At 38.8% G+C, this 15,427-nt stretch overlaps 1 protein-coding gene across 1 annotated transcript; it reads left to right on the top strand.

Moving 5' to 3' along the window:
- Positions 1–860: 860 nt before the first annotated feature.
- On the top strand, positions 861–15,109 carry cdcp1b (CUB domain containing protein 1b; the record flags this gene model as incomplete). The annotated part of the gene is made up of 11 exons (XM_079258692.1): positions 861–1,044; positions 2,601–2,831; positions 3,790–3,999; positions 4,848–5,063; positions 5,404–5,760; positions 7,456–7,815; positions 8,214–8,411; positions 10,620–10,976; positions 13,358–13,714; positions 13,807–13,888; positions 14,611–15,109. 11 exons carry the CDS (start codon positions 861–863, stop codon positions 15,107–15,109), a joined length of 3,051 nt encoding a protein of 1,016 aa, XP_079114818.1.
- Positions 15,110–15,427: the final 318 nt, after the last annotated feature.

A 15,427-nucleotide genomic window follows, 5' to 3' on the forward strand; every position in this document is an offset into this window, starting at 1 on the left:
TTAGTTCAGATCAATGGAGGGAGGTTCCATAAATGCATTTTATGGTTGTAATTTGGATTTAAATTGTGGACATTATAGTATGTAAGGCATCAATCAGCCTTGCCTTATGTCACAAAGTGGAAATGTTTTCCTTATGTACGTTTGAATATTGCTGCTATCTGTTAATGATTGTGAAAATACACTGAGTCAGAAAGCAAAGCTTCCCCCCAAACTGGTTCTTTTGAATGTGACTGCATGCATCAGCCAGTCGCCAGATTCAAATATTCATCTGAATGTGAAAGAAATAAAGAGGACAGGTGATGAATGTGTTGCTGAAATCAACACAATTGACTCAATTCAGCACAGATCAGAATCTTATAGATGTAAAGGTGTTTGAGACACAAATAGAGACCCAACCCACAATTAGCTTTGTGTTGCTAATTAAGAGAGGAAGAAGAGAAAAAGGACAGAACTGAAACCATCTTCAAGGAAAACAAGGATGAAACCACAACTGTAATGCAGCTGCACAACCCTGTTTACTTCAAATTGCATTAACCCTGAAGGATTTCTCTCTTTAGTCACTGTGACTCATGATTAATAAGACTATATGATTAATTTGCTGTGTCCCATGATTAAAGTGCACTTGAAAGGTGTGGCTGGAAACCCGCGTTGCTCAACTTTAATCCGCAATCTGTTGGTCTGTGACAACATTTACTGAGATATTTCAGTGTGGGCTGCGCAGGTTATCTCCCATCATCTGAGAATTTGCTGATATCCTTTAAAATGACATGAAATATCACGATGAGATTAATGTATTTAATATCTGATCTGTCTCCTTAGAGTGCTTGCAGACAGTGGTCCGACCAGATAAGGGCTCAACAATGACTGTGGCCACTGCGCTGCCTTTGACTCTGTGTGCTGTGTGCACAATCAATGGGGTGAACAAAACCCAGACTTCCTGCAGCTCGTCTGTTACTCTCGAACCTGAAGTTGAAGTCGAGCTGTTGTTCAATTGCTCGCAACCCATCGGAGAGTCTTACACTGTGACGAATACCCGCTCCATCGGTGAGTTTATGCACCATTATGTGATGCATGTGGTGAACATTTTGTAGGTCTGATTGCTTGTTCTTAAAATAATTTAAGGAAATGAGTTAAAGCAGAGTTATCTGTTTTTTTAGTTATCTGTTTTTAAGATTACAAAAAAAACTACTGCCTCTTTTCCATTAGTATCAGCTTGTCTCAACTTAACTCGCCTCAACTCATCTCAGCTTAGTCCTATTTCTTTTCCATTACAATTTAGTACCAGGTCTAAAATGGGCAGGGTTTGTGTGAAATCACTGTGATGTCAGTGTTGTGCACGACAAGCTCTATAGCAACACAGAACCCAGAGGCAATCTGCTACTTGGTCTGCGATTCGCCGGTCGCTGACCATGAATTGTATCCATTTGTCTCTTTGATGCATGGTGGTCCTTGACCTGCCGAAAATCACTTTTGAGCTTTTTCAGCTTCTCTTGAAACTGCTGAAAACTCTGTTGCTAGCCGTAGCCATTGAGTCGGAAAGCTCTTGATAGATTTATTCATTTCGTGTCGCTCCATCTTGTTCCCCTCTGTATCCTTTCCTCAGCAACCAAGCAAAGAAATGTCTCCACCTCAGTGTTGGACCACGGAACAGACTTTTGTTGCACCATTGCTTGTCACATAATGTAAACAACTTGCGAGTTGGAGTCGCTCTCTTCCAGTGATGTCACTCCCTGACCTCTGATTGGCCGTGCCCCTGACCAATAGCGGCATGCAGTCTGGCGACGTCACACACAACCTGACTCAGCTCGCTTAGAACCTGGGTTGAGGAGTTACAAAAAATAGTACCGGTAAACTGGTACAAAAGCCTGGTGGAAAACCCTACAAACCGAGCCGAGGCGAGTTAAGTTGAGACAAGCGGATACTAATGGAAAAGGGCTATAAATTTGGTGACACTTGGCACAGTGGTGCCCCATTAAAATGGGGGTTTGGATCTAAAATGGGATCCAGATAAGTTTAATTAAAATAGCATATGGACCATTGCTTCCATCTTAGCATCTCTTTAAACAGCTATTAGATTTAAAGCTCCGTTTATTTAGTTTTTTTTTAAACATTGTATGAAATAAGAGCTGTTTGTACGTAAACATGTTAGTCTGACTGAAATCATACTACATCTAATTTTTCTAGCAATGAAATATGTATGTTGATGTCAATTTTATTTAAAAGAATCGTAAAAACAATCTCAGGCTCAAAGAGCTTTTCACGTTGTCCCTTCTGGTGGTTTTTTTTTTTTTTTTTAACTTTTTTTATTTTTACTTATTGTTTGTTAATGCATTCATGCATTAACTTTCCTTACAGCAGTCACATTTTGCACTCATTTCTCAGTATCTTCCCTGGTGTTCATGGGAGAAAAGTCTTGTTTAATTCATACCAAGAACAAAGAGATGTCAGCTCACACATAGTAATGAATAGAAAGAAATAGAGGAGAATTGAGTGCATTGCCTTTTTATTCCCAATGCTCTGGCCTTACGTGCCAATGTGCATGAAAATGTAACATTTCTAATCAACCGTATCAACTTTTCTTTTTTTATGTTGTTGTTCAGAGTGCACCAAGGACACCTGCAGCCCTAAGGTAGAACAAATGTCCCCCTCCATCCTGAAAGAGTTTACCAGAAACTTTGTCTGGGAGGTGAAAGCCCCGAAGAAGACAACTGTGACAGTGGATCTTTTTGGAGAAGGACTGATTGAGACGTCACGACCTTGCTCTGATGGATTCCAGTATTCAGTGGCCACATCAACAAGCAAAACTAAGAGCCCCACTCAGTATTGCCGAGGTGGCACCGTGACCCAGTTAGACCTGGTCGATCAAGATGTTTTATCTCTACAAGTTAAACCCAAGACACAGATGGTTTCTATAGCATTTAAGGCTTCTGCTGGACCTTTGAGTAAGAACAACTTTCTGGATTCAGATCTTTTTGAAAAGTTTCAGCCACAACTTTATTGTCACTGGATGTATGGTACCAGTCAAACGTTTGTGCACGGCGACTTATTCAAACTTAAATGGATTGGTGTGTTCAAACATTTGCCTGGTACATCAGCTGTTAATGCTTTTAGTGTCTGTGTGTCTGCAATAGTCTGAAGGAAAATTCATCATGCGTAAATAAAGTTAATTAATATCATACTTTCATTAATAAGTACCAGTTAGAATTCAATGAATAATTTGGTCTAAAGTTTTTCTCATCATTTATGCTACACTTTAGGATGCTATCTGCTAGTAAAGGTTAAGCTTTATGGGAAATATACTTAATTTCATATAGTTAGCTAAGATTGTTGATACTACATTTTCATTTACTCTGAGGCTTTTTTGTAGGCGTAGACCCTCTATTCTGACTTCAGTTTAGTGTTTCTCTGTCAAACTGTAGAATCAGCTCCTAATATCTCACATCTACTCCTTTTTAATCCTCATAACTAAATGTAGAATGCATCTACTGACAGCATTTGGAAGAAAAATAGATACAAATAAAGAAAAAATGGCCACTGACTCAACAGAGGATCAGATTTTGTCACATTATCTTTGTAATTTCAGTGTAATACTGTCATTTGTGAGCTTTAGAGGTGTTAAAAGTTTGATTTAAAATGTGACTTGAGCTTGTTTATTTCAGTTTTTCTCTTGCTAACTTAATGGAAATGGAAAAGCTCTATTTTTGGGGCACAGACATCAAGTTAATTAATCTCACCACATGCACTTAATTTATTCAAATTTGTTTTTTTGTTTTTTTTTCTCCTTTTCAGAAGGCCGAAAAATGGTCATAACCATCAGTCCTGACACAACTGTAGTCCTGAGCCGGGACTTGCAGGAGTCAGACTGTGAAGTGTGTACAGGCTCCCCTCCTAACTGCAGCTCAACAGAAAAGACGTTGACCGCTGCTGAAAAGCTCCAGGTAGAGTTCGGCTGCCCGAAACCTCAGGATGACTACAGTGTGAAGATAAAGAAGACAATAGGTAAAAGGCTGTGTGTTGCAGCTTAATGTAATAACCAGCTGAAAGTGGTTTTGAGCACTGACTTCATAAAAAAGATAAATGCGAAAATTGTAAATGTTTAAGTCATTCTCATTCAAATGGCTGTGTCCAAAATCTGTCCTCAAGGGTCGCTATCTGGCATTTTTCTTTTGACGTATTCCTGTTGAAACACACTTGTCTTACATTAGATGGGTCCAACAGCCTATCAGTTTCTGCAAAATGATTAATTTTAGTAAGGTGTGTTGGGGCAAGGTCACATGGAAAACCTGCAAGACTGTGGCCCTCTAGCACCGTAGCTGGACACACCCTGTGTAAAGTCCTGGTATTTTGATGCTTAGCTTGGTGAAATTAAAACATTTGACACCTTTTTTTTTCTTCTCAGAATGCACACAGATTTCCTGCAGCTCTGCTACAGCTGAAGTTGATCCCAGTCTTTTTGAGGATTTTAAAAGAACCCTTACATGGGATATAAGTGTTCCACAGAGGACTGTTTTAACCTTGGACTTTCCTAATGGACTGAAAGAAATTTCTACTACAGAAAATTGCGAGGATGCCTTTCAGTACACAGTAAGTACAACCAAAAGTGACGGAAAAGTTGTAACTAATAGCTATTGCAAAGGTGGGACGGAATCTCATCTGAACCTGCAAAGAGCAACCACTGTGACTGTGGAAGTACCCAAAGGAGTCAGCGTTAACCAAACCGCATTCAGCGTGGAAGCAGCACCAAGAGGTGAGCACAAAGCACTTTTCACTGCGTTTTAAAAACCTTCCTAAAACAGATGGGACATACTTCACATTTGCAGACTATAAATGATATTTTTGATCTTTAGGTAACAGAATGTTGTCTGTGACCCCTGACCCCGACACCATCATCACCATCAGGAGGGTGAGCCAAGAGCCAGACTGCAGTGTGTGTGTGAAGAAAGGCTCTGATCAGAAGTGTAATCCAGATCTTCAGCAACTGACTGATCCTCAGAACATCTCAGTAGAATTTACATGTCCACAACCTCACAATATCTATAGTGTGGAGATCAACAGAGAAATTGGTACGAATAGCTATCTGTATATCTATATGTTTTGAATTTTTTTCTTTAATCCTCTGCTGTGAAATTGGTGTTTGATGACTTTGAGTAAGTTTTTAATTTTTTTTTTTTTGTATTTACATGCATTTGAGGAAGCAGATAAACTATATTTTGTATTTAATTTAGCTTATTTTAACTAAAGGTTGTTTTGTTTCTGTAGATTTTGTATAGGATTTTTTTTTTTTTTTTTAATTATGTATAAAACTAATTGGAGTCTTGCCACAAATATCACAAATACTGCAAGTAGTTCCCTCACTGACTATTTCAGATTATCATTAATCGTTCATGATTTCCTGGTGTCTAGATTGCACGGAGACCTCTTGTTCCGGCGACATTGTTCAGTTAGAGACCACATTCTTCCCAGACTTCAATCGGACTTTCACCTGGGACCTAAAAGTTGTCCCAGCACGGACTTTTCAACTTGATTTCCCAGAGCCAGGAATGCAACAGATTCCTAAAGAAGATTCCTGTCCAGATGGCCACACATATTCTCTTATTAGCTATCTGCGAAGTGGCCCAGCAGATATTGGCACCTTTTGCAAAGGAGGAAGTGTGACGACAATAATGGGTCGTTACAAGGGCAGGATGTCTTTGCGGGTGTCTGGGGATGTGAAGCTGGACCCTGTCGACTTCAAAATCAAGGTTGGACCTGAGACAAGCTGTAAGTATATTACATGAGTTTTTCATTTTCTGTCAGATCAGTAATTTCTTCCATGTCACCCTGGACTGATGTACCCTAAGATATGAAATGTCTTACTTCCCGAATTACAAGACACAAAACCAGAAGACAAAGATCAGTTGGTAAAACCTGTAAGAATTGTTTCTGGTGAATAAGCAGTACAGCTATATGTTGATATTTCCCTTAAAACTGTGCAAAAATCTGCTGCAACACTCCTGTTAGTATTCACTCTTGTTCTGAGTTGCTTGGTGAACTGGATGATTGAAATTTTCCCCATTAGTAAAGAAAAAACAACACATATCATCCATGTTTACTCCTATGTTTAAACTGTCAGAGACCTCAGTGTTGGATGAAAATCCATACCCAACCACATTGGCTCCTCTTGTTGACTGGTCACGTTTTTCTGTAGGATGGCATCCCATTCCTTCACCAGAATGGATATGTTTGTCACTCTGGCATGAAGAGTAGGTCTAATCTGATCCTAAAAGTGTTTAATATTATTGAGGTCCGGACAGACCATCCCATTTGTTCCAGTGTCAAATTCTGGAAGTACACCACATTGATCCTGCCCCTCTAAGGGAGACTGTGGTCTTCTTAAAATATAGAGTTGGGTCCCAGATTCTGGAGATGTGGCATCACCCCTAGTTCCACAATCTGATTTGGTTCTGTCTGTCTATCTATTAGGTGCTAGTCAAATATCTGAGACTGGTCTTGAGACTGAATTACTGCCTTGTGTGTGTCTGAATGATTGCCAGTAAGACACTATTGCAGTGGACCTTAGTACAGTTATTTGGGGGCACCTGTTCCACGGAAGCATGATCCTTACAAGTTACACTTTTGTTCTAAGTGTGGCCGATCAAACTTTCCAACACCCATTGGTATTATTAAAGGAAAAAAAATCAACCACAAATGGCATATGTCCCTACTTTTTGGGCTACATTTTTAATTTAATGATTCTGTTTAAAGGTGAAAAGTGCTGGCATGCTAACATTTACTATACACTTAGCCAACACAGGTATGTTTTTAAAGTTCATTCATTCATTAATTCATTCATATTCTTATCTGCTTTGTGTAATTAAGGGTCGCAGGGAAGCTGGAGACTATCCCAACAATTATTGGGTGAGAGACAGGATACACCCTGGAAGGGTTGCCAGTCCATTGCAGTGTTTTTATTAACATTCCTGAGATAAACCCTTTACTACACCAGAACACAGATTGTGTGAACCCCTTGGTGCTGCTGTAGAGAATGTTTTATCTTCTGGGTGCAAATATATCAGTAATGAAATTCCTGAAAAATCTTTTTGTTTTTATTGGGATATTTCAATGAGTTTTTTTTTTTTTTTTTGGTTGACACTAAAAAGAGCTTTGTGTTGTCCATCCAGTATACTTGTTATTTCAGTCTGAACCAAAGTCACATTGCCACAGACAGCTATCCATAGAGTAGATTTTTCATTCTTTTTACAAACACTTTTGATTGAATCCACATTTTTATTGTGTATGAACTCTTTCAACAAATTTGGTTTCTCTTAATGAAAATGAATTGTGTCATCCTTTGATCACCAAACACTGTAGCTGTAAACGAACTGGGGGGCATTGTCATCATCTTGCAGAAAGAAGTTTCCACACGTTATATAGGTGACTTACTTTTTTTTTATGTTTCTGTTTGTCTCTCTGCAGTTATGGCCATAATGAAAGTCAAGCTGCCACGAGGTGTGTCAGACACGGACTTATACACACCCAAATACCCTGGAGACTTCCCTGATATGCAGCAGATGCAGTGGGAATTTACAGTGCCTGACATGCATAACTACACAATGCATTTTCGTCAGTACACTGATCCAGAATGCCTCAAAGATGGTGTGATGGTGGAGTATGTAAAAGAAAACCAGCAGGTGACCAAACTGACCACATCGGATCCTCAACCGCAGCATCAGCAGGGCAACTTTAGCATGGTGCTGAAGAACTGTGAAACCAACAAAACACTACAAGGACTAAGTTTGAGTTACAGAGTCTCTGTAATGAGAAGCAGTCATCCAGGTAGAGTCATTTCAGTCATGTACTTTATTTGCATGGACTTCAGAAAATTATTTTGTATGGTACTACACACAGACATGCTGATGTTCTAATTTTTAAACTTGCTATTTAAAAACTGAGCAATAAGAAAAAAAAAAAAAAGCATCTGGTAACAGAGGAAAAAAAATCTGATAAACTGATTTTATTTAGATCTTAATACATTTCAAATTTACAGCAACTCTTAATTTTCACATTCCTCTTATCATTTCAGTGGGGGACAAACTCAAATCCCAGAAATGAAATAGTTTGAAATAGTTTACAATGTGGATCTAAATAAAAATACAGAATTAGCGATATAGATGTTCAATTCTGATTTTAATATAGCAAAGTCTCAGTAAAGTACTGTTTTATTTCCATGTTAGTTCTGTGCACTGTGGATTTAACCAAGCTTCAAGATGTGTCCTTACAAATTGAGAAGGTGGGTTCAGAATCTTTCTGTGAGATGAGCATAGACTCTAACGTTAAAGAGAAGATAAATGTGACTGGAGGCACCAAAGCTACTCTATCCTTCCTTGACTGCCCAAATGATGATGTTCGTCTGACTGCCAGCAAAGTTATTGGTAAGATTTTTTACTTTTTCAATGTCCTTGACAAGTTAATTCACTTCTTTCGGAAGAGGTCAGGTTTTTCTTACTTTCTTGACAACAGAAAATGTGAAAATTAATGTAAAATGTACTGTAAGCTAAATGAATCAAACCATTTGATTGTATTCAGTATATTTCTTGTGTAAAGATTAGATCATGACATTAAAGGTCAATACGCACTAACACATTTTTAGGAAGAGTTAAAAAGAATGGGGATGTTTAAGCCTATAGCTTTTATCAGTGCATTTTATAATCTTTTATTATATAGCTTTTATTTGCTTCTGTTTTAGCGGAATTTTGAATTGAGTATTCAAATTTTCCATATTATTAACATGATACCACTCTCATGTCTTTGTTGGAAACATAAGGCTACAAATGAGAGCTAGCTTAACCTAGCTTACCAATGAGAAAAAAGCTAGCTTGGCTCTGTTCAGAGCTAATGGCGTCTTTTCGAAGCTAACCAATTAACTTGTCATGTTTATCGGTGGTTTTCAATCAGAAATCTTGTTTTTAATTTACATGTTTACATAGGTCTAGAACAGTGTTTCTAAATCCTGGTCATTGGGGACCACAGCCCTGCATGTTTTAGATTTTTCCAACTCAATCTCACCTGATTCAGATTAATTTAAGTAATTTTTTTGTAGGCCTGATGACGCACCATTCATCTCAGTTGGGTGGGTTGAAGTAACATCTTAAACATGCAAGGCAGTGGTCCCTATGTACCAAGACTGAAGAGCACTACTCTGTAAAAAAAAAAAAAAAAAAAAAAACCTTTAAAATTTAATTGTCTTAAAACCAGACTGACTCCAGGGATGTCTAGTGTCAGTCTTTAAGGGCCAAAGCTCTGCAGGTTTTAGATGTTTCCCTGCTCCAACATGCCTGATTTAATTCATTTGTTCACCTTAACCGCTTGTTGTGAGGTTCTGTTAAGCACTTGAACATTAATTGAGTCAAGTGTGTCAAAGCAGAAAACGTATAAAATATGCAGGACATATACCTTTGAGGACTGGGACTGGACATCCTTGGCCTACACAACCTACACACACAGCAGAATTTAATATAACTGTTGTAAAATGTTGTGTTATGAATGAGCCAATGTTACAATAACATTACAGCTTACAATAATGTAACATGGAGTCAAAATGAAGGTTAAAATGAGTGTTTGATGTTACCTAAGGGGAAGAGATAGATATGTATCCAACAGGAGATGAAAAAGAAAATTTCCCCATTAAAAAAGGATTTTAGTGTCAGAATAAATCAACAGTGGAAGCTTGTAGGTTACCGGATGTTAGTTGTCTTACAAAAACATAAAGTCCTGATTCAATAACCATCATAACCTATCATACATATCAAATTACTTCAAGATAATGTTTGTGCAGTGAATTTGGCTCAGAATATTGGAAATTTTTGGAAGTCAAAGTCACAACCTGTATTTTAGTCATACTAAAGTGAAAAATAGTGTCCCCTACCCATACATGTGAACTGGGACAAGGATTGTGGTTGTGATGTTGCTCAGCCCAACTGTACACATAACTGTATTGGCTGTAAAACTTTTGTATACAGGCCTGGAGTTCTCAGATATTCTAGAGATGTTCAGAAGGAGCATTTGTTTGAGACTTTTTGTGGACGTATTCCACATGTAAAATCCCTGGAACATCAGCATGTGGAATAATGTGAAAGTTAAGGAGGCTGAGTCATTGCTGCTATGGTGCAAGTTTGGAGAGTGTGGATGTTGTTGAGTTCCTGCTTCATGTTTCTGTTGTCGTTACCCGTTTGAGTGCACAATAGCAAGGAATGAGCATAAAGTACCAGACACCTGTTCATATCAATTCAGTGATAGTCATCAATAAGCCATTCCTGTTATTATCAATGCCAGTTATAAAACAGGTCTTTCCACTGTTCACACCTGCAGCCCCTCCTTCACATTTCCAAATATTAATGTTTTTCTCTATGATAAAAGTGTCCCACTGTGAAGTTCTTGTGTGAACATGAACTGCAAAAAGCTGAATAAGTTGTCCAGATGGCTAAGAAACACCATCAGAGTGAGGCTAGCTTTTTTTCTCCCAGTTCTTCGCCAAGTCTTCTCATTAAATCAGAGTTTTAGCAAGTAGCTATATGAAGAAATCTGTGAGTCTTCTGTTGACAGCTCAACATTTCTATCTCATCTTTTACCCTTGGTTTCAGGCTGCCGAAATGTGCCGTCCTGCCCTTCAACTGTCTTCAATGTGCCCACACTGGATTCCTGTCTGCCCATGCCCCTCCACAGCTTCACATGGCATGTCAACATCCCATCGGATGGCACAGTTGATCTCATGTCTCCCACAGGGAGCTTCCAGCAGTCTTTACCAGGCCAGGAGTGTAATCAGCCAGTCTCACTTCGTGTGGCTGAGACTAATGGCTTTTTATTTGGAGATTTCTGCTTTAACGGGACAATCCAGAAAATTCAAGTGCACGAAAGCGTTTCCATCACAGCTACAGCTCAGGACTTCAAAAAGACCGGGGGACCCTTCCTCAATGTTAGTGTCAGTCAGGAAATCTCAGGTAAGACATTTCTACTGTGAAACAGAACATTTTTTTTTATGGTTTTCTATGAACATGCTCCTGATTTTACAATTAACTAATTATTTCCTCATCAAACTATAATCTTTTGACCTATTTCTTTATTTCAAACAAAAAAATTGTCATTTTATATATGATGTAGAAAAGTGATAAGTCCTTCACAAATTGATTTTTTTTTTTTTTTTTTTTTTTTTTTAAGTAACACCTGCATTTGACATAATATACACAACTGCAAAATTGAACTTCGTGTGGTACTGGCTTATCGGCAAACTCATTTATGGATCCATGTAGTCAACATTTAAGTTCATCTGCTTCCTCTTGATTTGAAGTGCTTCCTGTCTTGGATGCAGCAACGAAATGATTAGATTGTGACTGAGACATTATGAAAACCTGGGTTGACTCAGAGTTGAGAACCAACTTCAAACAGTATCACATAAAAAGAATCTCCATTGTCTGGGTTAATTAGGTCATAACTAGTAGATACCCTGAAAACGCTGCTACAGTAGCACTCCTGAACTTTGGGTGATTTTTGCATCTTGATAGTCTCTAACAGACTTACATCCTGTTTCTTCTCTGAGATTTCTCCAGCCTGCAAAAGTCAATCTGATGTTGACTTTAGTCCTATCTCTAGCTCTGTCTTTTTCTCACTTTTGTATTTCTCACTTCCTCCAATAAAGTAATTTGCTTTTTCTTTTTTTTTTTTTTTTTTTAGCTGAATCAGCCATGGTGTGCAACCAAAGTAGCCACTGCGTTGATGTCCAGCTGTTGACATGTGTGCTGTAAAGCAAAATGCTGTTGTCGTATCTTGCCCAAGCAGGAAAACAAAGTTATCAAGGGCAGTTTTTTAGCATCTGAATGATGCAGGGCAATGACAACAAGATGCATACTTAATGTCAGTGTGCCATCAAAATGACTGTTTTTAAAATAGGAAACTTACGTTGCATCACTTTTAGATATGCTTTGACCTGTAAGCGCTGATTTTAAACCAAGATCACAAATGCAGGAGACATGAGGTCCTCCTTCAGATGTATTTTATGCTTCATTGCTTTCTGTGCAGCTTTTTGTAACCACATTTCCTTCTCTGGTCTCACAGCTTTCATCAGTCTTGTTTTAGCTGCAGCTGTTCCCTGTCAAAGCTTTGCTAAACCCCTTTCTGCTGAACCCAATAGATGACTGAGAAAGTTAGAAATGACTCAGATTTTAAGCAAACTTTGTTATGTCTGCTGCTTGTTGTGTTAATGTTTGCTCTCATGCTGTTCAGTGTTGTTTAGTTTGATCTGCTGTCCAACCAGTTAATGCTGCAAACTAAACGGATCACAATACAACACAGTTATACAAAACTGCAGATGTATTGTCCTTGCTCACCTACAGTGTACAGCAAGGCAAGACAAGTTCATTTGTATAGCACATTTCATGTAAAAGTCAATCCAAAGTGCTTTACACACTGGAACTGGGTGCAGGAAGAATTGAAAACTACATTAAATAAAAGTGAATTCAACAGAAAAATAAAAAATAAAGCAGATAAAATGCATTAAATAAAAGTTCCATTGGGATGAATTGGTAGCTATGTTGACAAGAAGTAGCAAGTGAAGAAGCTTTTAATCCTAATCTTAAATGACAGTTTTCTGAGAGTTTGTTACACATGAAGAGCTTAAAAACTGACACTATGTGTTTTGTTCTGAATCTGGGAACAGAAAGTAGCTTTGACCCTGATGACGTGAGGAATCTGGTTTGTTCATAACAAACCAGAAGATCCTGAATGTATGTTAACCCTAAACCATTTAGATCTTTATAAATTTAAAGCAGGTTTGGGAAGTCCATTGTTTGACAGACAGGAAGCCAGTGTGAAGATCTGAAGACTGGAGTTTTATGCTTCACATGAACATCTGAAAGCAAAAAGTTCAAACTCACTCTGAGGCTGAATGTTGGCATTTACCCAAAGTAAGAGTCATTCGACACCCACAATGGTAACGTTTAAAAACGTAGAAAAAAGTGGAGAAATTATTACTGGGCTATTTTATCAGTATATTAGCAGAGAAGTCATTAAGTTATTTATATTACTGTTACTATAACTTTTTTTTTAAAAAACTATTTCCTAACATTTGCTGTTTATTTTTAGTTTATGTGCCAATAATTTCTGTAATTTTGGGTTTAATCAGACAGAACAGACTTTTAAGATTTGATAAATGGTTACTTACTGAATCAAGTAAACACTTCTTGAGTCATTTGCTGCCACATTTTTTCGCATTTCTTCTAGTTTCCACATGGGGGAACTATTGTACCAAAGATGATTTCCACCCAGCAGAGAAGTTTACAAACAGATTGCAGTTCTGAGACTCAGCAGTGTTTACATTTATTTTCAGAGACCATCTTGTACAGAGTCAAACCTTCGATGACATCTCCCACCCTGCTGGCCACCCCCAACTGGCCTCAGGGAATGAAGCCGTTTTCCACCATATCGTGGCTCGTCTCTGTTCCGAATGGGTACAAAGCCCACCTTGAGTTTGTCAACATCAGCCTGCCTAAGTGTACTGGCTCGCACGCTTCCATAATAGTGATGATGCTCGGATATAAGGAAGAGCTCATGAGCCGCAGGGAGGATCAAGAGGTGGAGGACACATTATTGGTTCCAGAGAGTTTTTACCTCAACATGACCAACTGCCTCCCAGAGGAGCACCACTTTGGCATTATGACCAAAATTGTTCTCCAAAAAAAAAGCTGTGAGCAATAACTTTAGTTTATTTATACACACAAAGTATCCTCACTTCATAAGCTAAGAATGTTCTCTGTGGCATTTGTTTTCCCTCCACAGATTTATTGGCCATCCTCCTTGGGTTAGCTGGAGCTCTTCTGCTTCTGCTCACAGTTGTGGCTGTTGTATGCATCATCATAAAGTGAGTACACCTGCAAAGTTCTCAAGTGTTTTTGGTTTTCTTTTGTTTTCAGAGATGAAGGTTGTTGAATTTAGCTCTACAGCTGCTAAAAGATCAGAGTGATTTTGTGTACGATAGGGGAAAAAAAAATGTAAAACAACCTTCGTCTGAAGATATGAAAACCCGGGATTTAAAGATGAGATTTTTCTTAACAATGACAGATCTTTATCCAGTTTTACTTGTTTTTCACAGCAAAGCTAAAGCTCCACTACAGCGCCGGAATAACCAAAGGAGCGCATAGTTCCACATATTTCTGATAATGTCCACAAGTGGCAACAAAACACTAACATGTAGACAGGTGTTTGCGAAGCTACAATACAGAGGTAGAAGTGGTTTATCCAGACCTGGTGCTCCTCCTACCACAAGCTGAGTAGGTGAGGACTGAGAAATAGAAGAAGTTTAGGAGGAGAATATATCTGTTTAGGAAAAGTAGCCATCTAGCCATTTAAATGACTTCCAATATGTAAAGTGGAGGACCAGTTCACCTCAATGCTTGAACCCTAAAATGAAAGAGCACCTTATCTTGTAAATCAGAGGAGTAAACCCATTGTGGACTATGGGTGTTTTGTCCTAATTTTTCTTCTGGTTTGAAAAATGTGGCGTTTTGACAACAGCTGGTTTAGTGGGATTTATTGGTGGTTTCATACAGTTGTAACCGACTGCTTATTTTGTCTCTCCAACAGGAGAAAGAAAGCAAAAGTGAACAAGGAGTCTTCCATCTACATGGGGAGGGGGAGTTTCTTCCGCCCAGGTGACAGGCACTTCACCAAAACCAGATCTGACAATGAATCCCACATCTATGACTACATAGATGACACAATGGTCTATGGCCACTTGCTGAGTGGCTCCAGCGGCACTGACAACATGCAAGACATTTATAAAGGGAACCAGATAGACTCCTATCAAACCTTTATGGGTCCCTCAGATGGCACTGTGCCTACAATTAAGGAGCCAGATCCAAATCCCGAGACGGATCACAAGACGTTCCTTGACCCTGATGATACTTTCATCCCATCCCGTCCACGCACCCCCATCGGCCGAAACGACAGCCTCGGCTTCCAGGACCGCAGGATGGTGGACAATGAACTCTACACGTTTAAGAGCACAGGGGAGATAAACACGATCCGACTCTCTGGTGCTGATATGGCGGAGTCACAGGAGATAACAGACGAGTTCTTGTAGTGTTTAGGAACGCAACGTGACACACTGCTGTTACTAAGTCTTTCTTACAGCACCAAGTGTCTGGACTGATGTAAACATCCGTGCCTGGATCACACTCAGAGAATCTGAGTTAGTTTTTTGATGTTGTGTGTACAGATTAAGTAATTTCTTAAACTTTAGTGCTGAAGCTGTGAGCCTCAGTTTATCAGGAAAAGTTCGGGGACATTAGAGAGATGAGATGGTCAATGCTGCTGCATCGGTTTGTTGAATATAAACAAAAAGTCGTCAACATCAGAAATGGAAGCAAAATTTTGCATCTCGAAGTTGTTTGGCGACTTC

The sequence above is a fragment of the Telmatherina bonti genome, assembly GCF_933228915.1.
Source record: "Telmatherina bonti genome assembly, chromosome: 19".
Classification (NCBI taxonomy): Eukaryota; Metazoa; Chordata; class Actinopteri; order Atheriniformes; family Telmatherinidae; genus Telmatherina; species Telmatherina bonti.